The sequence below is a fragment of the Rissa tridactyla genome, chromosome 15, assembly GCF_028500815.1.
Source record: "Rissa tridactyla isolate bRisTri1 chromosome 15, bRisTri1.patW.cur.20221130, whole genome shotgun sequence".
In the NCBI taxonomy this organism is placed as follows: Eukaryota; Metazoa; Chordata; class Aves; order Charadriiformes; family Laridae; genus Rissa; species Rissa tridactyla.
In genome coordinates this window covers 13,876,432-13,900,846 of record NC_071480.1, presented here as the reverse complement: position 1 = coordinate 13,900,846, position 24,415 = coordinate 13,876,432, and the positions used below count along the sequence as shown (strand labels likewise).

Genomic DNA, 24,415 nt, shown 5'->3' with positions numbered 1-24,415 from the left:
ACACTGCAGTCAGCCTTCCTGCAAGGTTTTCCTTGCTCCCGTTGGAGCTGGCGTGCGGCGGGGTGGGTAACCACCGTCTCAGGAGGAGCACGTCTCCTCCCTGGGCACCGCAGAGCGGCGAGCCAGCGTGTGCCGAAGGGCACGATGTGCTAGAGATGGAGGCAGTGTTTTTTAATACTTTCCCTTGCTTCGAGAGCAGCCCAGCCAGGGCAGGGTTTAGAGGGAATCCAAGAGGGCAGCACAAATCCGCAGCCTTCGTGAAGTGGCCCCTGGGGCTCCCTGACTCGCCTCAGCTGCAAAACATGCAAAGCCCAATATTATGATGATAGCGACAAAATCCTTTTCACTGCCTAGAAGATCGTCTGAAAAGGTTCTCAGTTTGGTCCTTAGCATTGTGAATAATAAATTTTTCTATTTGTTCTCTCTTTTCTTTCCCAGCAACATCCTTTCTTCACCCTGCACGAATCCAAAGAGACAGACGTCGCCTCTTTTGTCAAACTCATCCTGGGAGACTGAGAACTGGACTTGTAAATGAATTGCCCTTCTGTGGACTGGTGGGTGCAGGGGAGGGGCGCGTGGCAGGACTTGTCATGAAAGCACCAACAGAAAGTCGCCGTGTTTTGTTTTGTTTTGTTTTTATTCCGAGAAACCCCTGCCTCGCTGAAGTTTTTAAAAGGGTTCTTTGGTATCCATAGTGACATAGAACGAGCTGGTTAGTGAAATGAATTTTAATAAGGTTGGTAACCTTAAAACAAAAACAAAACAAAAAAAAATTTAAAAGAGTGATTTACATATTTAATGACAGTCGAAGTCCCTCTTCCTAACTTTGTCCTCATCCCCTTTCCCTTCCCCGTGAACCAGAATTTGCTTTGTCATGGTAATAGGTGCTATGGTAGTCATGAAGTTGTATGTAGATTTATATTTTGTCCCTTCCATTATTTTAATATTTATGTTAAGTGCTTGATGGAATAGATTTCTGTTTTATATGAGGATGAATGCGTGGTGACGATGATGATGCTAAATGAGGCCACAGCAAGCAATAGTTGTAGGGCTTTGCTGGGGAAACGGTGTCAAAGGAAAAGAGAAAGACGAGAAGAAGTGTCTGTGTTGTGGAAAATATTTAATGTGCATCATAAAAAGAATTTATAAACAAGGATCTCAGCTCAGCTACTCGAGCTGCTTTCTCAGTGTGCGAGGAAGCATCACTGTAAGGGAGGGAGGCCCCAGCATCCTGCGAGGTTGCCCCTTCTCCGGACACCACGCTTCGAGTCCGGCCGGCGTGTCCCCGCCAGCCTGCCGCCTGTGGGCACTGCCAGCTCCTGCCTGGGGAAGGCCCCTGCCCTGTGTCCCACTGACTTACTCTGCTATATCGGGCGGGTAATGAGGTCTGGAGTGGGAATAGATTTCTAGTTTAGTGTCTGGGACAAAAGCCCCAGAGGGCAGTAGATTGTCAGATAAGTTGCACAAAGATCAGGAGGAGGCTGCAGTGGTCAGTCCCCACCTGCCCGCGAGCCCAGCAGCATTGCAGCGTCTGGGGCTCTCTTAGACTGGGGATGAGCTGCTTTGGGTCTAAAAGGGAGTTCCTCTTTCCTTCTCCAGATGAGAAAGGATAACAGTCTGCATAGCATGACATCTGGGAAAAATGGGATATCTCAGTGTGAGTTTCCAGGGCTCTCGGCACTGCCTCGGCAGCAATCCCTCTGTGCTTGCCCACAGACTTTGGGAGTGCTAGCGAGCTCCCCTGGAGCCTGTGCCGGCATGCGGTTTGGGCCGTGTCCAGCTCTGGTCGGGATGCTGAAGGCAGCCAGGAGCACTGGGCTCCAGCATGGGCTGCAGGTGTCCCCCACCAGAGCTGCAGCCTGGAAACCACGCAGGGAAACCACAGCCCACCCGTACCAGGAGCTCGTTGCTGTTGGCAGGGTCCTCAGAGAAAAGCTGCTAGCCAAGGGCAGGAGTGCGGGGCCTGCCAGGGTGGGAGAGGAAGACGGCAGATCACGCCGCTTTTAGGTAACATGGTTACTGTCTAGAGAAAGAGGACACCGTGCACTGCAAGGTGTTGCTGTGAGTCTGGAGCAAGGCCACTGGCTCCAGATTGACGCTGGTTTGACTGAGCCAAACCTGCATAGCTGCCTCACTTGGCTATGGGGTCCTTTGCTTTTGCCCGTGCCTCCTTCCCCCGGCCCCGCAAAGGAGAATGCCCGTGCATGCAGCTGCGCCGGAGCGTGCACATGTGCCTTGTGCTCCTCCACATGCTTCCCTTCCTCATCCGTTGCATCGCTTTGACTCTCAGAGTCAAATCCCAACTAGAAGCATGCCTTGCTCTGCAATATTTAAGTTGTGCAGGATGTAATTCAGCCTGGGATCCAATCTTTTCTCTCCCAGTTTAGTGAGTCCAGTCTTTGTTGGTGCAGGTTGGGCTTCTGGACTAGCCTGAGCATCTGTTTGGGAAGCGATCCCTTGGAAGGGCTGATGGGGAAGGCAGTATTTAGAACAGGGGTTCCCAAACAGTGGTACATCTTGTGCTAGGGACATGCCAACCACTTTGAAGAGGTGCATGTAGAAACCACCAGTGCCTGGGCTGCCACCATCACCACCACAGCTGTGGCTGGCAGTGCCTGCAGAAGTGGCTGTGAACCCCAAATTGTGTAGCTCTGCCCTGGGGCCAGGATCGAAAGAGGTAGGGAAACATTGCGCATGGGGATTTGTTGATCCTTGTGCCCGTCGGCTGCAGAGCAGGGTGGCTTGAGGAGGGTTTGCAGGGGGTTTCCTTGCTGCAAAGAGCTTGTGGGTCGTGCAGACTTTAGGAAGAGTTTCCCCTTCCTCAGCCCACGTTTCACAAGCCTGCCCAGCCCTCGGTAACGATAAACTCTGTATTCCGCGTTGTGTCGAGGGGAACCTTTCAGGTTACATTTTGTTGCGGATGAAACACAAGGATGTTTTACTTCGCAGTGTAATTTTAAGAGGCCTCGCATGGCTCATAATCTGCCCTCTCATATTCCATGGTGTATGTGTGTGTTTTCTCTCTCTCACTTTCTCAGAGTCACAGAGCTGTTTTGATTGATTGTCCTCAGCTGCAGCTAAAAGTCCAGCCAGCCAGTTTATAGACTTGGTTCCAGCATCAATTCTCGCTTTGAAAAACATGACATTTAAAACCACCCTTTGGTTTTCCTACATATGGATCTGATGCTTTTGTTAAAGATTGTTTTTGCCGCTTTCCTCCTGGAATATAAGTCTCATTTGGACACCACATCTCCTTGACCTCAGAGCACCTTTATTTCAGTGCCATTGTAATTGACAGGTTGAATTTATGAGATACTGTCAAAGTTCAGTATTAATAGCAGATATTAATGTCACCAGCGTTTTCCAATAGAAAATTAATGTCAGTGTTGTCTGCAACTAGTAACCCTCTAAAAGGATTCCTACATGCCTCGACACTACATGCTGAGTGCTTTCTTTTATGCTTTTTGCTCTTGGAGTGCTTGGGCCGTCTAATCCCTTTGTTTTAATGACATTACAATAGGGCATGCAACAAATCACTTCCCTCCTCATTCTCTATGATTTGTTCCTTTAAAAGTCATTTGCGTCAGCCCAAAGTGTGAATCCGTATGGCCAGTGTGAATGAAAACAGTGATCGGAGTGATCAGCACTGCGGAAGGTAGGTATGGCAGGAGAGAAATGTGGAGGCTGTCCGTCTGTCTGTCTGTCTGTCTGTCTGTCTCTGCATCCCTCGTGGCACATGTGGACAGAAAGCTTGGCCTGCACCAGGATTTTCTTAGAGAGAAGCATGAGCTGATGGCTTCGGTGCAAGGAGGAGGGCCAGGGACTCCTGTGTGCTTAAAAGCTCTGAAAACATGCTGGGCTACAAGATGAAAATCAGACTCTTTTCTCTTTCATTTGATTGTAACCTCTGTGAAGATGAAAAGCCTTTGGTCAGTGCTCAGAACTTTGCTTGGCTGTAACATGAGCACAGGGTTGCCTAGGACAGGCATGGTCCCTGGGACGTTAAGCCTTTCCCAACAACCGTGGCCCCTGAACAGCCAAGGTGTTGAGGCTTAAAGCTGTTCTTCAAAAAGCTCTTTTGTTTGCAGACTGCATAGGATTCTCAGCAGCCTGTTAGATTGTTCTGAACTGGGATTTTTAAACTGCGAAAGTAGCAGGTCTTGTGCCGTAGACCCTGAAACAAACCAGAGACACACCAGGGAGTGGGGAGGAGAGAAAAGCTGTTCCGAGCTCAGCACGGAGCTGTGACCTGGACCAGCTCCGTGAATTAATTCCAGGCATTTGCGAGGCAGGGAGGGCCACTGCACTCTGCCACAGGCAGTGGTTTTGGGCTGCGTGAAAGATGCGTCGCGGGCAGTGGGGGACCACCAGGGCATGATGTTCATCCTCTTTTTCTCCTCCACCATACAGCTCGTGGTGTTCCTGCAGCCTCCTGGACGCTTGAGGCCTTGCCATCATAAAGCTCTTGAAGTGTCAGTGTAGCAGGAAAGCTATTTTTGGGGTCCTCACTGGTCTCTTAAACCTGAAGGAGGAGTTGGGGGGCATTTGCTGGTTACTGGTTTTAAACACCAGGTTCGTGCTGCTGCAGTGGGTGAAATGCCCATCTTTTCTGGAGTTTTTCCAGGTGTACAATACTTTACACAGGTATCTATGTACTGTATTTCTGCATTTTTCCTGACTTTTGTTGGGTTTACTGGTGAGGAAGGAGGCACTTCTGACTTTTAAAGAGGTGGGAACACCATTGCTGGAGGCAGCTGGCCTTCCTTCTGGGATGGAGGAGGCAGTTGGTGGGTCAATGCTCAGAAAAAGCTCTAAAAAAAAGACCTGCAGTTGAGCTCCGGGTTGTTCAGCAGGTGCAGCGGGAGGTGGCCGTGCGCCTGTGGGGTGGGTGCTACCTGCACCTTGTCTTGGTGGGAAGGGGCTGCCCGGCCCTTCGCCCGTGCAGCGGAGCAGTGCCTGCCGCCAAAGGCAAAGACACTGGCATGGACAGCCTTAGCTGGGATTCCTCCATGTTTGCTGCAAGGTAAGCATGTACCTGCACATTTCCCTTCTTTCCTAGACATTTTGGAAGAGGAAATCCTGCTCGGCCAATGCAGCGTTGCTTTAGTGGCTGGTCTGATGTAGTTCAGACAAGTTTCCCACCAGCTCCCTTGTTTAATAGACCTCTTTTTATTAAAAACAAAACCCAAACTCCTCTCTCAGAAAAGTCAGCCAAGATGCTCTTTTTTTTCTCTTCCATCTTGTTCCTCTTAGAGGAACTCTGGGAGCCCGTCTTGGTGCTTTCACTCTTTCACATGCCAAAGATTGCTACATCCCTCTTAGTTACACTCCTGCCAAACCAGATCTTATAGTCTTGCCTCAAAAATCATCCACTTCCCTGCTCCTTGGGGTTCCTTTTGTTGCTGTTGCTTTTTCATTGAATTTCCTCATGTTTATTGACATGTCTATTGTTGAGCTTCCTGGACACATGCAGCTCTCTTTTTCGGATACAGAGAAAGACAAATAGTTGCCTTCACAGTCTGCCCCTGCTGTTGGGGAAATACTGCTAGTGATACGATTCCTACAGATGGGGATGGGTCTCATTTAGAGCTGGGGTCATGGAGGGTGTAAACTGGCATTGCTCCATTGGCTTGGCTGGAATAAGGCCAGTTTTGTCCAGCTGAGAATCTGTCCTTAATGTCTAAACAGTTATTACACACTAATAAAGATTAATGATTGTAAATCCCCACGGATTATACATAAAATGGCAAGTTTTACTCATTAATCTTTATTGCCATATTATAGCTGTTTATGTTAGAGGAGTCGTCTCTCTCTGTTCTGAACATGCACTCAGGAGGTGGGGGTTGAACATGGGGGAGATGAAGGGTGGACAAAACAGACCAGATGTCCACGTGTTTTACAGTCTGTGTCCTTCCCCCAAGTTGGTTGTTTCCTTGAAAGCCGTTAACCAGCAGCAAAGGATGTATCACAGAGCTTTGTCTGCTTCGCTGGCCTCTGGCTGAGCTATAAAATCCAGATTGTTTCTGGTGAGAAGGGATCAGATCTCCTAATTAATATTTCAACTCAGCCTTTACTGGAGCAGATGGATAGTATGAAATTTGACATGTGCTCTGGCAGGCCAGAGCTCTGCAGTGCAGTGCGATTCGCTCTGGACCGTGGCTGGAAGAGATGCTTTCTGTGCGGTAGGCAGCTGTGTTGCAGGTTGAAAGGACGCTGCTCCTTCTCATAACCCCACACCATAGAAGCAGTTGATTTTGTTAATAAAGAGGGCCAGAAAAAGCTCAACTGAATCTCAGCTTTTATGCGTTTGCAGATGCGTTTAGACACAGCTAGGAGGTGGTGGTGCCAAAGGTCTGGACACGGGTTCGCGTGCTGTATAAATGAAGAGGACTATAAAGAAAGTGCAGTAAACTGCAGTGGTGGTTTTAATGGCATAGGGACAAAGTGAGTCCTCTCTTAGGTGGCTGGTGTCAATCCACTCTGCCAAGGAAGGTCTGGAGTTGTTGGGGAAGGCTTGAGCAAAAAGAGAGGGCAAAAGAGACAGCCAGACTCGATTGAGTAGGTGAGAGCAGCCTGTCTCCTCTTTCTCCTGCCACGTACTTCTTCAGGCCCGGATTTGAAGGTAGTGGGTTTGCTTACAAGTCCCAGATTGCCACTGCATCCCCACTTCCAGCAAGAGAAACAAAATCTAAAACGCAAAAGAAACCCACAGGGAAAAACTGCAAGCGAGCTGATGCTTGTTGCCTGCTACGTGGTCTTGTGCATTGCTGCTTCTCCTGCTGAGCTCGTCAGTGAGATACAGGGGTCAGACTTAAACGATGGGGAGAGCACGGGGAAGGCCTCTGTAGCTGAGGAAGAGGAGGGTAAACATTTTATGGTGGTCTTTAACTAGCCTAATGGTGGAAATACCTAATTTACAGGCCACAGGGATAAATGAATTCTTCAGGGGCCCACGCAGCCGGCCAGTGCTGTTCCGCCGGGAACAATTTTGGCCGCATGACGTTTATTACACGGCCTCCTTTAGTGCACTCCTGCGTTGCTAGAAAGCTCTTCGCCTCCATCGACACCTTACGTCTCAGTCACCTTTACATTTTGTATTTTGCTGTCTGGGATTTTACTAACAGCCTTTTTTCTAGGCGGTTGGTCAGAGGGAAGGCAAGGTAGAGGGGCGTCCAGCCAGCTCTCCGCCGAGCGCGTTGGGAGAGGAAGGAGCTGCCTGTCTGTTATCCGGTGCCTGCTTCGCGGGAAGCTGCAGCCAGAGCCTTGCTGCCCTGCAGGTATCCAGCCGAAGCGAGAGCTTCTCCTTCACATTACAAATCCCTTCCTGGACGTGGAGCAGCCCTGGAGTTGCAGCAGGCTCACTCCAAGGTGGCTCGCTCTTGCCGGCAGCCGGGCTGCAGGACTGGCCGCGTTTCCTTCCTCGAAAGGCTCTTGGGTTTGTCTAAACGATGGGGCAAAAGTCCAGCAGCTGCGAGGTACCGCGAGGATAAGCTGGGAAAAGCTTGGAAGCGCCTTAAACGCTCTGGAAATAGAGATGGAAATCTCAAAAGATCAGACGTCTTCCGGCAATTTCCAAAGCTGTGTGGTTTTAGCCAGACCTGAAAACCCTTCTAGAAGTTTATTTCAGGGTATTTTGATATGTTACTTTCGCTTTTGGGCCCAGCTAAATCCAGGAAACTCAAAATAGTGTAATTTTTAAATAAAGAGTAAACACACCCCAACTATTACTGAACCAATCAGGAAAGTTTCTGTTTGGTTTCTCTTAAAGGAAAAATTCAGGCCAGCTCAGGGTTTATCCCAATTCAGTCAGGTTTTACCCCGGATTATTATTCTTTTCGAGAAAATAAGAGATGAGACCATGGTCTTTCCAAAACACCGTGACCCGTCACGCAAGGGTATGAACCAAATTGCGGCAGAAGGCAGATGGAGATAAGTGCTAGAGTAAGAGGCGGCCAACGTCTGATGGCTGGAAAGAGCAGTCTGGCGGCAAGCGTGCCACGGCTTCCAAAAACATAGGTAGATACAGTTTCCCCAGGCGTGGTGCAATGGAGGTATCGGGTCCTGCCACGGCTTGTTTTTTTCCTCTACTAAAGAACCCTCAGCCATCTCAGAGTGTCCAGGAACAATATCTGAAAGCCTTTGGTATTTCTCATCCCCGTTGTATGTTTTTTTTCAGGACGGATACTGTGAAAAGTCAGGAAGGGCCAGGTGTCCTTGATTTACGCAGCCAGAGTGAAGAGATGTAGATTAAGTGCCTTGTAAGAGCCAAAAAGGTGTATTTAAAGATAAATTACAGTCTCTGGCGTAGCTGTTAAGTCAGGATCAAATTTTCACATATACAGGTGCAGCTGCAGAGCTCTCTGTCCACATTTAGCCCAGATTTAGTTGAGTCTTGCATAAATATCTAATAGCATGGACCGTACCGTTTGGTGGGCTTCTGGCAGACTGGGGCTCTACAGGCAGAAAAAAAGCCTGGTTCAAAATACGGTATTGCCAAAACCAGGATTTGGCTGCAAACATTTCCTCTACCATCTAGGTATGAAGTGAATTTCCAGAGCTCTGCCACCATTTTGTCTCCTCCGTAATTGTGAATCGAGCGGATTGTGCTGGGTGACAGCTGTCACCGCGCCAGCGGGGCTGCTGGGAATAGTCACAACATACAAAAGAGTTGGAATTTTGCGTTGATTTTTTAATAGCAATATGTTGGGGGAAAGCTGATGGATGTAGTTTCTTGCAAACTGGAAGTGTGTTGGAGTAAATCTTGTCATTTCTCGTAGAAAAAAATAGCTGTCTAAAAATGCCCGAAGTCTTCAATTTAGGGAATTACGATTTTATTGGCAAAGATCCATGTTTAGCACCAAAATATATGAAATTTCTAGAGTTTCTGTCTTATGGTGCAAAATCTGCTTGTTCTTGAGAAGGTGGTAAATTTGTAACAAGGATATTTCTACATACTTTCAGCTAGAAAAAATAAAAAAGATATGAGCGCAATGGAAAAGCAACCACTTCCCAGTGGTCTGCTGGTGTTGAAGAGGGCACAGGAAAGTACCGGTGTGTTTCAAACATGTCAGAAAAGAGGCGGCTTTCCAACCTGCTGTAATGCAAGTCCTTATTTTTAGGATTTAGTCCTTTAGGATTATTTTTTTTACAGTAACATCATTTGTTTTATAACTGTGAAAGTCTCTGCTTTTCCTCACATGTGGAAGGCTGATTATTCCTTCTCATGTTCTTATTATTTATTATTTATCCATTTCTGGTACTATCCAAGATGTGCTGAAGGCGTCTCCCAGCCTGCCCTCGAGCCATATGGGATCACTGTAGTATCTCCTCACAGCTGGGATGGCGAATGGCAGTACATGGTTAACTATTATTTTGAATTATATTTATAGGAATTTAGATTTTCCTTTAGTGACCTGGTTTGCTCTAGAATTAGGGATGGCCGCAAGGAATCTTTTTTTAAAAATGGCATTTTTTGAATTTTCTTTAAATGTCTTGGGGGTTTCTGAATAAACCTGCCCACTCTTTTGTTTTTAATACGAAAAGCACCAGTTGAGTTGTAATTGATCCTGCAAGAGGGGATTGACTAGCATCAGGGTTCGGTTCAACTGGTGAACACGCTCTGTGCCACAACATCGTTAACCAAAAGCGCCCTGTAGTTCTGAGAAAACGATAAAAAATGACCTGAAAATCTGGTTTGTGATGGACTTGGTTTGTCCAAGTCTCATGCCAGGCTTTTCTGTATCAAATCTACACGGAGTTTTCCTTCAGCCATTGAGCCAGTGAGAGCTGGGGTTGCCAGGATTGCTTCGAAGCGGGGCTGAGGGCCACCAGGCACCCTCTGGCCAAATGTCTCCTCTGGGTATGGAGGACATTTGGCCTCCAGAAATGATGGAACAGCTAACGAACAGCTGCTTCTTGCTCTGTAAGAGACGTTGAGGGGAAATCCCACAGCGTGACCGGTGTTAGACAAGCAGGACTGGGGGGCTCAAAACCAGTTTTTTGTTCGTTTTATTCCCCTTCCCCTCTTTGCAAAGGTGCCTTGCTGCGGCTCTGCTGCCTCCAAGGCCTCCCCAGCCTCTCTGATAAAGAATGCTGTGGTGCATCTGTTTTCAAACAGCTTGCATTGGTTTTCTGGTTTGTTTTTTCTTCCCCCTATGTATAAGAAATGTTGGGTAGCAGAATGTGGAATTCATTAGAAGTTCATAAAGCAGGGACCTCAGAAGGATGTGGGTATAAATGCTTTTCAGGCATCTGAGGTGAACTTTAAATGGAGCTTTGGCCCTCGTTTGCTTTCTGCTTTTCAAATACCATTTATGAGAAAGTGGAGCTGTCAAAGCCATGCATGAACTTTGCCTTCTTGCAAATAACTTGTCTCAAAGTAAATTGTCAAAATGCACAAGAAACTTGTCTCAAAGAAAATCCAGTAGCTCCGCAAAGCTGGAAACGTATGTGCATTAGGATGTGTGTGTGTGCGCGCACGTGTTGTGCATGGGTGGGTGGAGTGAATAAGTCCACCATTTTGGAGATCTAAAAAACACAATGCGAGTGTTTTTAAAAAAGGCAACGTAAAATATTTATTTCTTGGCAAAAGTACATCAGACCACATCTCCCATCCTTCTTTTAATTGCTTCGTGTTTGTTTTTTGTTGTCTTAAGTCTTTGCTGGCCTGTTTCCTCCGCAGCGCTCATGGCTCCTTCGCAGCCCATAACCTCACACAACCCCTCTGGCAGCCAGGGAGCGCGTGGCACAGGGCAGCTCCCGGGAGCACCGCGCCTTGGCAGGAAAAGCACTGGGGTTCCCATCGAGGGCAGGAATGGAAAAGGTAGCGTTAGATGAAAAGGCAGGACAATGCAATATGAGCGACTTTTGATTTTTAGCCTTGTTGAGAAAACTCCGTCCTCATCAGGTTCAAAACTGTCCACATCCTAAAGCAAGACCCCGCATCACAACTCTGGGGGAGGGTGGGTTGGTCCAGAGATAGGAGGCTCTGAGAAATACCCTCCCTGCCTTGGCCAGTTCTTGGGAACACTTACTAGTGATACGTTTAAAAGGAATGAAGCGCTGTCCTCCTTGTGAGATGGCACCTGGGTTCTTGTCAGTGCTGGTCACGGTCCCCTCAGGCTTTGCCCAGGGTCTGTAGCGGGGCAGAGCCAGTGGCAAGGAGGCAGTGCCACCCCATGCCGTGACAAACCATCGCTCCGAGCTCCTCTTTCTGTCTGCAAGCGGGCGAAATTTCACACTGGAGTCAGTCAGATATTGCAAAGTTCAGAGGGTCCCCCCTGCCCTCCAGAGTGCTTCAGTGGTCGCCCGGCTGCCCACGCGTGTGGCTCCACGGCCACTCCGTCTGAAACACTTCTCTTAACCCGTGTTCTCTTCATTCATCTCAAAGCCGTTCCTCGTACTAGGAAGATGATAAATAGTAGGAGACTGACAGCAGGACCACGTGCGTAATGTTAGACAGGCTTTTATTTAATGTTGTTGTTTTAACCAGATGCTTTTAGGATCCGTGTTGTACTGGATTAAGGATATTGGTGGAACAATTGAACTGGTATTCTTTAACCCCGACTGCCCCAGATCCTTTCCCTCCGCTCTCTTCATCCAGAAAAAAAATTAGATTGGGAGAATATATTTAACTTGAAAAAAAAACCAAACCCTGACCTTGCTGATGGAATAAGTTAATCTTCTTTACTATGCTTTGGTTTTATTTCTCAGGATATCCAAAGGTTTATCACTGCTGCTGAGAGAAGGGGACAGTACACCTTTTTGAAACTTCAACCACTGTAACCGTTTTCCAGATGTGTGTGTGTGTGCGCGCGCGTGTGTGTGTTTGTTAAACTCGGCACTGTGTGTGCGTGTGTTCTGCTGGATATTGTGTGCATCTCTGAAATGCTTCAAACAACTGCCTGGAAGTCAAAACCAACCACCTCTTTCCAGTCATATGTTTGCCGTGACTTTTCATAACCACACTTGAACTAGTGGTCTTGGATTAAATATTAAAAGAGCAGGGCATCTTTATAGCAATGGTATGTCAGTCAAATTAAGAAAAATGTACACAGAAATAAATAAATGAAATTTAAAAGTAACGTGCTGTCAGTCTACCTGTATTTTCCCAGTGGAAGTACTGCCAGCTGTTGGGGACACACTTTGTGCTGTTTTTGCTGTTCATACGGAAGGTTTTTAAGGATCGTCTTGCTTGTAACAGCTCATCGTACGTTACTGAAAACTCGGGAGTGCTCAGGCTGCTCCACAGAAGTAACTGTCGGTCTTTCTGCCGTTGGTTTTTCTTTCTGCGCTTCGGCTGGCGTGGCTGGCGGGAGCAGACGTGTCCGCATCCCGTCCAGCCCACATCAAAGCCTCGAGCCCCCGCTCCCGCCGGGGCTCTGGCAGGGCTGGTGCAACCAGAGCAGCCGCCTTCCTGCCCCTCTCAAAATCCAGTGGGGCCGGGGGGGGTTTGAGGGACACAGCCTCCAAGCCCAGCATTGCCTGGGGGAGCGAGTCTCGGGGCTGACGCCGCGCTGTTGGGGTTGGGAGCCCGGGGGCTCGCTCAGCACCTTGCCCCGCTGTCACTGCAGCGAGCAGTGGGTTTTGTGCAGCTGTCAGCCCCTGCACCGGCTGGGAAACGCACGTGGGGCTTTGCTCTGTCTTTCACCGGGTCCTGGATCCAACTCTCTTCCACTGCCAGCCCCATCGCTATTATTTGCAATTAAGCCTTGCATTTCTTCAAAGGTTAATGATTGGGCTGTGCATTTGTCATGATGCAAAGCCAATTTTCACCCTTAATTTATTAGGCTGAGCCAAATAGCATTTTGCTTGAGGAAAGCATGCTGGTCTGGGTCATACTGAAACATGAATCGCTATTTCCCTCTTTCTCGTGTAAATAAAATTACGCTCCCATTTATATTAGGATTGCTGAAAATAATATATCAGCTCCCTCTGCTGATCCTGCAGTTCCAGTTAAGGCAAAAGCACTAGTTGCAGAGTTGATGCGCTAAGGAATGAACTAAACAAAAATAGCCCAGTTAATAAAATAACCTTTAAGGGCACAGGAAAGGAGTCAATGTTTGTCGCCTAGAAGAAAGGGCAGTGGCCTGGGCTGAAGGCTCGCAGATTGCAGGGGCAACGTCACCCGGCGTCGGTGATGGGAATGCCGGTGATACGGAGATCGCCATAAAAATGCCTGAAGAGAAGAGTTGCAAGAGGCACATAACCGTTTCTGGGAATCCTCAGCAAAACAGCTGCCGAAGTTCTATCTGCACGGTGGTATGTGTGTGTGTGGGTATTTGTGTTCTGTTTAAAAGGAAGAAATTAAGAGCCATACTTTTATTTTATCAAATCGAATTACCCTTGTATGCTCAGAATATTTATGCATCGGTACTTTTTTTTTTATTAGAGCTTTATCTCACTGTAATCAATTCCAAATACAAAACTATTTTTATCGCTGAAATGCAGCAGTAATTTATAAGATGTAGACAGAACGCACACGAGATGCCAAAAGCAATTTTATGGAGCCTCTTTTGTTGTCATCTACAATGCATCAGTTCTTGCCTTCAGCCTCTCATCAATTTTAAAAGCCACAAGATGAAAAAAAAATAACTAAGAAGGAGTAAGTGTACTGAAGCAGCTGCCAGCCCCTCAAATAGTCTGGAGAAACGTATGCACCTTTGGGATGGAGTTTGGTTGAACACGGCACAATAGCATAAGCCGTGCTGAGCTTTGTAACACAATTATTTTGGTTGGCGAAATGGCAGCTCTTGTTCCCTCTCTCTCCCTTGCCTACTATATACTATTTCATGTATGGGCAGAAAATGAAATTGCAAAATAATGTCCTGCATTATCGCAACTAACGTCACACTGAAATGAGGAAAAGAAGAAGAATGAAAGCTGAAGTCCTCACAGCCGAACAGGAACTCCAGCCCTGTGCAAGACAATATTTCAACATGTCCAGGCTAAAGCATCTCTTATACAGTCCTTTTTTGGGTTACTTTCCCCAGACTGAGTTGTTCACGCTGGATCTGACTTGTAGGATCAACGTTGCGTTGGCAATGGGTTGCCAAGAAGTTGCAGATACCCATCTTAGTCCACTCTGACCGCACCAGAGGTGAAACTTTCTCTCAGAGAAATGCAAATTAAGCCGGAGTGGGGTCCCAAGTGCCTTCCAGCAGCAGCAGTCTCATGGAATTGAGTTAAAAAAGAACAACACCCGTTTCCCACAAACTGCAGCATTTGTGAGGCAGGAACTCCTGCCTTTTGGTCTTGCACCCATGCAAGAGGAGGGATTTGGCCTTGGGGTTTCTGTACTAATAATGGCGATAAATTTGCTACTGGAGCCTTCCTGAAATCCTCAAGGCTAGAAGGAGGTGGCTGCTGAGGTGCCTTTCCCCAGCAGTTGTGCGCTTGCGGATACACGCACAGTTTTGTGGATTATTTTCTCTTCACATGGCACAAGAGCGATCCCCTGGCACAGCAAGTAGCGCTCGGAGAGAAATATCCCTGCCCTTGTGGAAAGTGCCTTGGCCCGTGAGAGTGTCCTCATTTTCTATGTATGTGGCGCTTGCTGGAACTGGAAAGAGATGATAAGGAAAAATCAAATGCACAAACAATTTGCGTTCTTGCTAAAGATAGCCTTGAATGTCTACAATCCAACTTTGATTTGTGGCTTTTACTTTGGCCTGACAAATGGCATTTTCCTAATACTTCTCCATGGTGGCAGATGTCCACGACTATAGACCAAGGATTTGAAGAAGCTGCTTTTTTCCAGGTGGCAGTACCTGTTCCAGCACAGTTCTTGCTCTGCAGGTCGGCTCCACTGCTGCTCGGTTGCCTTGTGGCTGTGACAAGGCACGTGAAATTTAGCAATTGGGTTTTATAAAATGGGACATGGAAATAAGAGTATCTGAGGTGACACACACTCTTCCCCGGTGTGAGCTGCTCTGCCACCTTCTCTGGATCATGAAAAATGGGATCATAGTTAGCCCGAGCACAGCAGCACACTGCTCCCCTCCTCCGTCTTCTTCCTCCTCCCATTTGGGTTCTCCTCTGGGTGTGCAGGAATCTTTGCTTCCAAAATGCAAATATGCCAAACGAAGCACTCCGAAATCCCCATCCCAATTTTCATGCTGGGCAGCTGCTGGTGAGCGCTCGCTCCTTCCTGTAGCAGCGTCCGTGTCTGTGTCCATGGCTGTGGTTTTACACGGGGTATCTTTGACCTTGCCAGTGCAGACATCATTTCTGCTCTCGCCAATTACCCTGATGTTTCCCGCTACAAAGCCACATTTTACCACTCCAACGCACTTTTGGGTGCAGTTCTGGCTCTCTGGCGCTGTGGTGCTGGCAGTGCATGACAGGATGCTGAAAGCAATTCATGGCAGGGTTTCTTAGGAATACCTTGCATCTAGAGGCGGTGCAGTTCGCTGATGTTAAAGATACAGGTGTTTAATTCTGTTTCCTTTGCTTGCCAAATCCTACTAATGTTAAGAGAGGAACAGCCAAATCAGAAGTATTTTCGGTCTTTAAAAAGCATCCCATTTTAATACCCAATGATTGGTTTTAACATACTCACATGAATAGGTCTTTTCAATATGCTTCTATTAACTGTAGGTATCGAAAAAAGATGGAAGGACATTACAGAGCGTTAACAAATTATTAATGGCAAACATTACTAAGACACCTTTCTTGTTTGCCTACCGCTTTCACATTAGAGTGCTTTTGGGAAATAATAATAATAAAAAAAATCCCTCTTGAAGGAATCATTACTAAAGCATTTTGCATGCAGATTACTTCAGGCCTCAGCATTGCGACTCTCGGCTAGGTTAGGAGATGAAGGCCAAGATTTGTTGATTGAGATCAGATGGCTGGTGGCGAGAAGGAATCTAGATGACTTAACTGGAGGGATTAAACTCAAGTCTTTTGGCTTCCATTTGGCTGTTTTATAAACTCCACCGCTGGGCCAGCTAGTTGGGCTGCGTTCCCCTCGTCGCGTATGTGCGATGTTAGCGAGGCGGTTTGTAGTATCAGCCAGTCCATCAGTATGAGCAGTCCAGACGTTCTGGGTGAGAAAGGAAAAGACAGTGTAACTGAAAGCTAAAATTAGTCCCCAAAGCCCCCGTCCGCACACCTGCTGCTCCGCGGCTGACCTACTGCCCAGCTGCTGCCGGCCGAGGAAAGAGGGGCTGAGCTCTCTCCAGCCCTGCCACCACCTGGCTCTTTTGGTGGTTGATGGCGTGGGGATGCTGTTGGGCAGAGCCGGCATCCCCAAGAGCTCCATCCCAGTTTCCCTGCTCTGCCCAGGGAGAGGCAGGTCTCCGCGGCACCCAAAACACCACCAATGTCCCCCGGCAGCACCACGGCCGGCACTTCGCTGCAGGGTGACACGCCATGGGACACGTGAGGAGGAAGGGTTTGTTATCGGCAGTTCGCGTTTGAAGCCTCACCCAGTAGATGTATCCCCATGGGAGGAGATGGAGCTCGCTTTCTTCTTTCTTTCAGAGCCCTAACCTTTAATTTTACAACGCTGATTGAAACCAAGAGTGGAAATAAAAAGTCAGAGCTACTCTGTGTTTTCCTTCCCCTCCCTTCCATTATCTTCTTTCTTTTCCATCCATCCTCATTTCACATGCCTCTCGGATTGCGTCCCCCTGGTTTTCCAGTTATTTATTGACCCAGACCTAATTCCTTATTTCCAGAAATGTGTCATGAATCCTGCCTTTGAGTCATTCGCTCTTTGCTTTCCAGGCTCACCTCTTTGACCACGTTTTCCTGTAAGAGATAAGGATGTGGGGTTTGTGGAGTAATCGCAGCAGGCTGCCTGGGTTTCATTCATAGATCTGTTGCCACTGGCTCATTATGGAAAATTAGGAGAGTTATTTCACCTTTCAGTGCCTCACCTCAGTGTCACCATCTGTAAAACAAGGCTAATAATTGTTATCTCTTCCTTGCAGGAGAACTGGGGAGCTTCGCTAATGACCATCTGCTAAATGTTCTCAGAGCCTCACATGAACATTTCTACTGAAGTGCAAATTATTATTAGAAACCAGGGATTGTTACTGGATTGATATCAAATCATTGTCGACAGCTTCTCTGCAGGGAAAACTTAGGCTCAGCCAACAAGAACAAGCTGCATGTTTTGAAGTTGTGCAGTTGATTATATTGGCTTTCATCTTCTGGTAAGAGGATCCTCTGCCATCTGAACTCTCTGATCTCTGGGAACACAATTCATCCAATCAGTCTGGAGGAAAATAAACCTCCTCAGACAAAAAAATAAAGTATCCACCTGAGATCATGTGAAGATGGAAGATGTCAATTAACTCCCAGCCCCCAGTCCTTAACTCTTGTAAACCCAGTGTTTTCCTGGCCCACCAGGCAGTGCTTAAGGGGACGGTATAATGCAGCCATTACACAGTCTCAGTGCTGCAAAGAGCCTCACGAGCCTGCCTGGGCTCATCTATAATTGAAAACATGCAAATATTTGACAATGAAATTGGTGCCACTGAAGGCTTCTATGGACTGTCTGAGGGATACGTGTTGATCTCGTGCAGCATACGGAGATTTGAGGTGCCAGGACTGATTTCAGCTGTGGTTCCTTCCCGGCATGAGCCAGCCTGGGGTGAAGGACTTCTCCATACCCCTCCTGAACCTGACCTGGTGTGTTTTTTCCATAGGTCAGCCTCAAGGTGCCCACCCAGCTGATGGATTTGGTTGCAAACTGAGTCTTGAGCACCATATAGATAGACAGAAATCGCCACCGGGTCATTATTGGTGTGTGCCCCATGTGCCCAAGACCCGAATGAGCTCCACTGACGACTTTACAGGGAACCACTGTCTTAAGCGAGCACGGCCTCCCATCCTTTTAGTGTATGGGCTCATCTGTTGTGTTTTCCCTGAGCTAGAAATCGAGAGGGAGGATCGCTGGAGGCTACAACCCATTACTGGGTATTCAGTAGCAGCACTGTCAATAGGGATCAACAAACCAGGACGGGGATAATTACAAGGACCAAGCTGCGAAGACCAGAGAGCTCAGGCCTCCCGCAACACTATATATACATATATATAAAATATTATATATATATAATATAGAACTGGTGAGGCTTAGCAAGGGCCCTGAGTCTTCCTCCTCCAATACCGTTACATGCCGTTACAGTCACTGTCTTAGTTTGCCGGGTTTAAGTAAAATAAATGTGTTTTAGCAATGCTGCTACTATCCAACAACATCAGCGGTGCTGCACTCACAAAACCCTTTCCGAAGCAATGCCGTGAGGGCTTGCAGGGAAGAAAATGGGTGAGTGTGAGCTTTTGGGAACTGCAAGGGGGATACAAAGACCCCTGGTGCGACCATCTGGGGACTCTGGAGACAGGACTTAGTTCTCCCGTGCAGCGCAGAGCATATTAAAATGGAAAAAAACAGCCCAGTAATTCTTTAATTAAAAAAGGATAATAACATCTTGTGTTAAAATTTTAAAAAGCAATCCTCTACATTTAAAAATATACCTGTAAAAGAATATGTGCCTTTTGGCTATTTCCTATAATACGTAACTTCGGTCACATGGCCCTCATTAAGACACCAGAAAATGTTGTAAACCGGCATTTATAAGCTCAACATAGGAAATTTCTGTATTTTTATTTTGAATTTATAATCCCGGTCCAAGATTTGCTGAAAGATATGAAACTTTATTTGAGGTTTTGGAAATGGAATAATTTCTCAGCAAAACAGTCTTCTTTTGGTAAAAACTCCCATCTGTTCAAATTTTGACATTTTCTCCAGGCAAATATGATTTTTTTTGCCTACAAATATGCAAATATTTAAAAAAAAAAAATTCTGGCGAAGAGCGCAGTCACTAATACTTAAAAAATGCAATGTTATGAAATATTAACAGTTCAAGATAAAAGCGGTTAAGACGCACGGCAGCACAAACGGGCGCTCTGCCCGGCTCTGCAGAGCTGCCGTGGGTCCCTGCGTGGATTTAGCGCTGAAGGCGAGGGAGTTTTGCTCGGAAAACGGACAAGAACATTAAAAGCAGGGAAGATATTAACCACCTCTTTTTAACACCGAGGTAGTTAATAATTCCTACTGCCCAAGCACGTAACCAGGTGGAAGCTTTCCTGTTTCCTCCGAGCTCACATCTCTGGACAAAGCTCTAAAATTTGAAATAAAGTGGACTAATTAACTTAAACGGTGATGAGACAAGGGCTGATGCCCGTCGTTCCTGAATAATCTCGGGATTTGGAAGCGTGCAAGCAGGTTCCAGACCAGCCTGACGTCTGGTTTCAGCAGCTCCATCCCAAGCGCGGCTCTTTTACGAGCAGGCTGCAGGTGGCAATACATTTATATCCGTGCCCCGGAGCATGAGAGCGCTCCCTGAAACGCCGTGCTGGGATCAGAGCGGAGGATGTTGCTCTCGAAGAAGAAAGGGAGGGAAATATGATAAGCATAGTTGCAGGGAACGGGTTAGAATGAGATCAAATAGGTTTGCTTTCGGTGGGAACGGCTCACTTCTAAAGGCAGCCACTGTGATTTTCCTGATTTATTAAATTATGATTTATAGTGTCCCTAAGTGCATTATAGTGCCCTTATAGCGTCCATCTAGCAATCCCACTTCTCTCGGTGCTCTAGCAGGGTTTTACTCCTAACTGAAGGTGTTTGTAAGGGGTGTTTTTAGTGCTGGGGCTTTGCTCATCAGCCCCGGTGCAGCGTATTTATTCCCAGGAGATTAAGTCCCGGGTTCTATCTCCAGATGCAAACCGGCAGGTTGTGCAAGGCTCAGGTGCCGCCAGTTCCTCAGCATCAGTCCTGCTGCCGGAGAAGTGAGCGGTGCTTTCTGCCTTTTTGTAATGGCTCTGAATCTTTAATCTCTATTTAGTGCCCCCTCTGGAAAATGGCCCTTGTTTGCTATGCCGTGGGAACAGGAGTTTTATTAAATGGTTGCGGAGAGTAATTGCTTTAAAATAATATTGTGAAGTACCCACTGTGCTCTTGCTCATTTACTCTAATAACAGGTTGATCAGCCCTGAATGATGCCACTATTAATTCACTGAATGGAGCGCACGCAAGAGCCAACCCGAAAAGGCACTTTCTGACAGAAAAGAATACCCTGTTTTACTGAAAAAGCAACAGTATTTTGATCAATCCATCGGTGACGGAACAGCCCGGTGACACAACTTCACCTGAACCAAGTTGCTACGCCAGAGCTGTGCCTGCGGGACGTCACTGCGTGTGTAAATATTCGCGAGTGCACCCACTGCACGTGGCCGACGCAGGGAGCTGCATCCTCGTGGCCGCCAGTGCCTGGCCAAGGAGATGCTACGGCCACTCCCACCCTTTCCCCACCTCATCTTGCTCCTTCGTTCCAGCTTCCATCATCCTTGACCGATGCTCTCCCTCCCATCCCACCTCCTCCCACCCCCCTCCTCATCCCCTGCGACACCACCCAGCCAGTTCCTATGTTTGTGGATGCGTCGATGGCAGGCGATGGGGACACGGCCAGCTTAACCCTCTCCAGCTAAAGGCAGAGCTGCCCCGAGCCGTTCTGGGCACAGAAACCTGCTCATTAGCGCAGAGGTTTTTTAATCAGGGGGTGGGACCATGGGTGGTGCATGGGCAGGACACACCAACAGCCTCCAACCTCCATTGGGGAGTTTCCAAACCGAAGAACAGGTCGATGGGGTGATGGCTGAGGAGACCAGATGGTCCGTAATCTTCCTGCAAGGTATTTCTGTTGGTGCTGACAGCGGGGGGGTGGAGGGGGATAGACCCGGGGGTGAATCCGGACCCGCTCCGTGCATTGGTGCTGCCTCTCCGCTCCCGTCCCCGTCCAAGCCCGCGCTAAACCCACGAGCAGGGCAAAAGGGCAAATTCAGCAATACCTTTGGCTTATCAGTGACAGAACAAATTGATACCAGACTTTTAAGAGGGTGGGGAAACGTCTCTCCATAAAAAGAATCTAAATTTACCATCGTGTTAACAATTCTGTAAGACTTTTTGGCAACTCCTAATGGAAATTTCAGGAGCAGATGGAAATATTTGGAAACGTATAGAACACATGAGCCTGCAACATCCATTTTTATTTTCTCGTTGGGAGTGTGGAGTGGTTTCATGTTGCCTTTAAATTTTTTTTTTCTTTCTCTCTTCTGGATACTAAGAAAAGCAAGAAGGGAAGCAGGCGATGGATGTAGGCAGGAAGGGTTTTTCTTTTTGGTATTGCTCACTTGATTTCCCTGTGTGGTCTGTGATGGGATTCAGGAGAAAACGGCACCAGTGCAAGGTGACTCGGTCCCAGGTTATTTGGGAGCTCAGCAGGAATGGGAGAGCACCTGCTAGCCTGGCTCTGTGAGGTCCGATGAGCTAATTAACCTTTTCCAACATAAATTGGGGTGGATAACCTGTATCTACATGTGGGGCAGCATGTGAGGTTTAATTAATGAGTGTAAAAAGGCCTCAGGGAATCTTTGATGGAAGAGAATGTCAAAGTATGCAGAATGGTTTTTACTACGCCTGATGGTCAATGCCCAAGGTCACAGCCTCCCTGGGAGAGGAAAATCCATGGAGAACATTGGAAAGGTGGATCAAACGTTTCCAGTCCCCATTGCCTGCAGAGCAAGAAAAGCTTTTGCTTTTTAGGACCTGTGACCCATCCTAGAGCATGAAATTCGGTGCAATAGGACGGGAATCAATAACAGTAATAGACACTCTCATATACAAAAGCTGGGAAAAAAATAATAGCTCTCAGTTACCAAGTTTCTGGACCACTGCTGATCAGTAATGACCAGGAATGAAGGAATACGCCGTATTTTTCCGTCTCCCCGATGGCTTAGCAGAGCGAGGGCCAATGCACTGGCTTCACTGCTGGTTTGCTCTGGTAGATCAACTGGTTTTTATGTGGGGAACTCATTTGGAAACGGAGGCATTTTCCAAGGTGTTTACATTGTCCCGCTTCCACCGGATCTCAGCAGCTCTTGGAATATCCATACCCTAAGCCTTTAATTAGAAGAAAGATTTCTGGGGCTGGTGGTCACAGTATTTATTGTGCTTGGAAGAGGCTCTTCTTTATAGCTCTTCTATTATAGCAGCAGCAAACTAACCCAGCGCCAGCAGCAGTTCCGACAGCTATCGCATCCACGGCTAGATGCGCTTCTTGATAGCGCCGGCTTTGGGAAATGAGCGCGTGATTCCCTTGAAGCCCAGGGAAACGAACCTGGGTGATGACGGAGCGACTTCTCTCCCAACCACTTGAGCAGCAAACAGAGAAAAATGAGTCGCAAATCCCTCCCTGTCTCTATACGTTGGCAGGAGCACGTACAGCTCCTTCCGCTTCACCGTACTCAATACGAACACGGTTTAGGAGTCGCTGCCCTTTCTGATGGGCGCTGTTGTCACCCCCGAAAGCAAATACCCCGCAGTGACGGGGAGCGGCTTCGTGGCACCGTGCGGACAATTCAGCCGTCCCCGCTGGCCTTTGCCCCTCGCCTCCCCCTCTAATGCGGATAAACAATCCGAGGGCAGCACTCAGCCCTCTCCCTCTCCGCTTTCGCTGCACACACTCTTTTTCCATAGTGGGATTAATGCAAGGGAATTGGGTTAAGTTTTCTTGTATGTTGGCCGTGATACAGGACCACATCTGCCCAGACCTGCAGAAGTCGTTCAGGTCCTAAATCCTCTTAGTCGTATCACTTCCAAGCGCTTTCCGTGGCACGGAGCTGGTGGCTGGAGAGCTTTGCAGGCGGGTGCCCGTGCCCAGCGCTGCGGAGCCGCCACCATCGCCCTTCGGTTCGGTCCTGGCACCTTCGCCTCTGCCCGAGGCAGTGGCTGCTGAGCCACGGCGTCTTCAGGTTGTAACTTCTTCCTGGAAATGCTCCCCTCCGTACCCTGTAAAACACGAAGAAAGCATTTAGAGTGATTAACTGCGGGCTCTTCCTTCCTAATGGCGATGTGATCCCATGTGTGACATGGAAGCTGTTATGATAATTCCTTTTTTATTGACTATCAGTGAATAATTGTATTATAATCCCTCTGTCCCTGATAAATATGCAGAACACGCTTGCAACTGCTTCGAGGCAGGTTTAAACCACACGCTCACACAACTTTACCAGACGCCGTGTACTTCTTGTCATCCCGAAGCTGAAGAAAAAACAAACAAATGCCAAACTCTGCTTTATTCAAAGCAATCATCAAATATAAAACCCCAACAACTGAAATGAAAAAGCTTCTACGAGTTGAGAATAATATGTCCATGAAACGATTCGATTAAAAGTGTTTAAAAAAAAAAAATCTCTATTTTGTTTGTAAACCACTTTTTATCTCTAAAACACTTGAAGTGAAACCACCTGAAGATAAATCTGAAACCAGCCCAAATTTATTTTATTCGCAAGTGCAAGGTGCTCAAGTAGAACATTAATAATAAAAAGTAGTCAGGTTTTTAAAAGTTAATAATTTTTAGTCAGCTAAGGAAGGAGTATTATTCGTAATGGAGACAATGTCTTTGATTCTGTGATACCTGTGGTTCATGCGCTGACAGTGACTCCTCTCTTCCAGCTGTCCTCCCTCTGAGCTTCCTCACCTTTTTCTCTCTACTTGCACAGTGTGTTACCAGCCACAACCATTCACGTTCAGCCCGGTGAATATGAAGTGAGGGCTGCGTACGGCTAGAGAACGGCTGGGTCATCTTCCCTTTCCTTGGCCACCATCACCGAGAGGATGCTGGTGTAGAGAGACGTATCTGCATTAAGAGGGACCCCCACGAGCTGAGCCGGAGGGGACACAGGGGAGGGAGCGATGCCAAAAGGGGGGCTTGGCCCCTCTCAGACGCTAGAGGGAAATTTCAGACCCTTGTGAGCCGGACCAGCTCCTCATCACTGATGCTTTTCTGCTGCCTTTTATTAAAATCCGTGCTTAGAGCTGCAGCCTGGCGCACCAAGTCCCTCCAATGCAATTGCAGTTCTTCAGCCTTTTCCTGTCTCCATTGTGGTCTTCTCCTGTCAGCATAAATACCGCAGAGCTACATTCTCTCTTCTGTCCCCTGTTGAAGATATTTCAGTACAAAAGCCAAAATGGCAATTTTTAAGCCTCTCCATGCGTTGGGGTGTTTTTGCTTGCTAAGAGGTGCTGCTGCTCCCGGCGGCGTGGGACCAGCTCGGGACCTGCCCCAAGGCGGAGGGGACAAGTCGTCTTTGAAAAAAAGAAAATGAAAAAACAAAACACAAATTCCCCCCTTCCATGGAAGTGTGGAAACCTCCGACCTTCTCGGGGGGGTGGATGCAGCCCGTTAAACACCCTCCGGGTAGTATGGTAAGACAAGCCTCCCCAGGCTGGGGAAAATGATGCTGGGTGCTGAGTGTTTGACAAAAAACGGGCTAGAGTTACACCAAATTGTTTCCTCATCATCAGTCAAAATTGTCCTTTCCTTCCCCCTCCTCCTCTCCCTCCTGA

At 47.6% G+C, this 24,415-nt stretch overlaps 1 protein-coding gene across 1 annotated transcript in view; it reads left to right on the top strand.

The window, feature by feature from the left end:
- The window catches only part of MAP2K6 (mitogen-activated protein kinase kinase 6), a 54,423-nt gene extending 42,340 nt beyond the window's left edge, over nucleotides 1–12,083 (top strand). Inside the window, exon 12 of the mRNA XM_054221426.1 lies at nucleotides 439–12,083. Within this exon, the coding sequence (XP_054077401.1) occupies nucleotides 439–516 (78 nt within the window). The 3' untranslated portion in view covers nucleotides 517–12,083. The remainder of the gene's footprint in view (nucleotides 1–438) is intronic.
- Nucleotides 12,084–24,415: the final 12,332 nt, after the last annotated feature.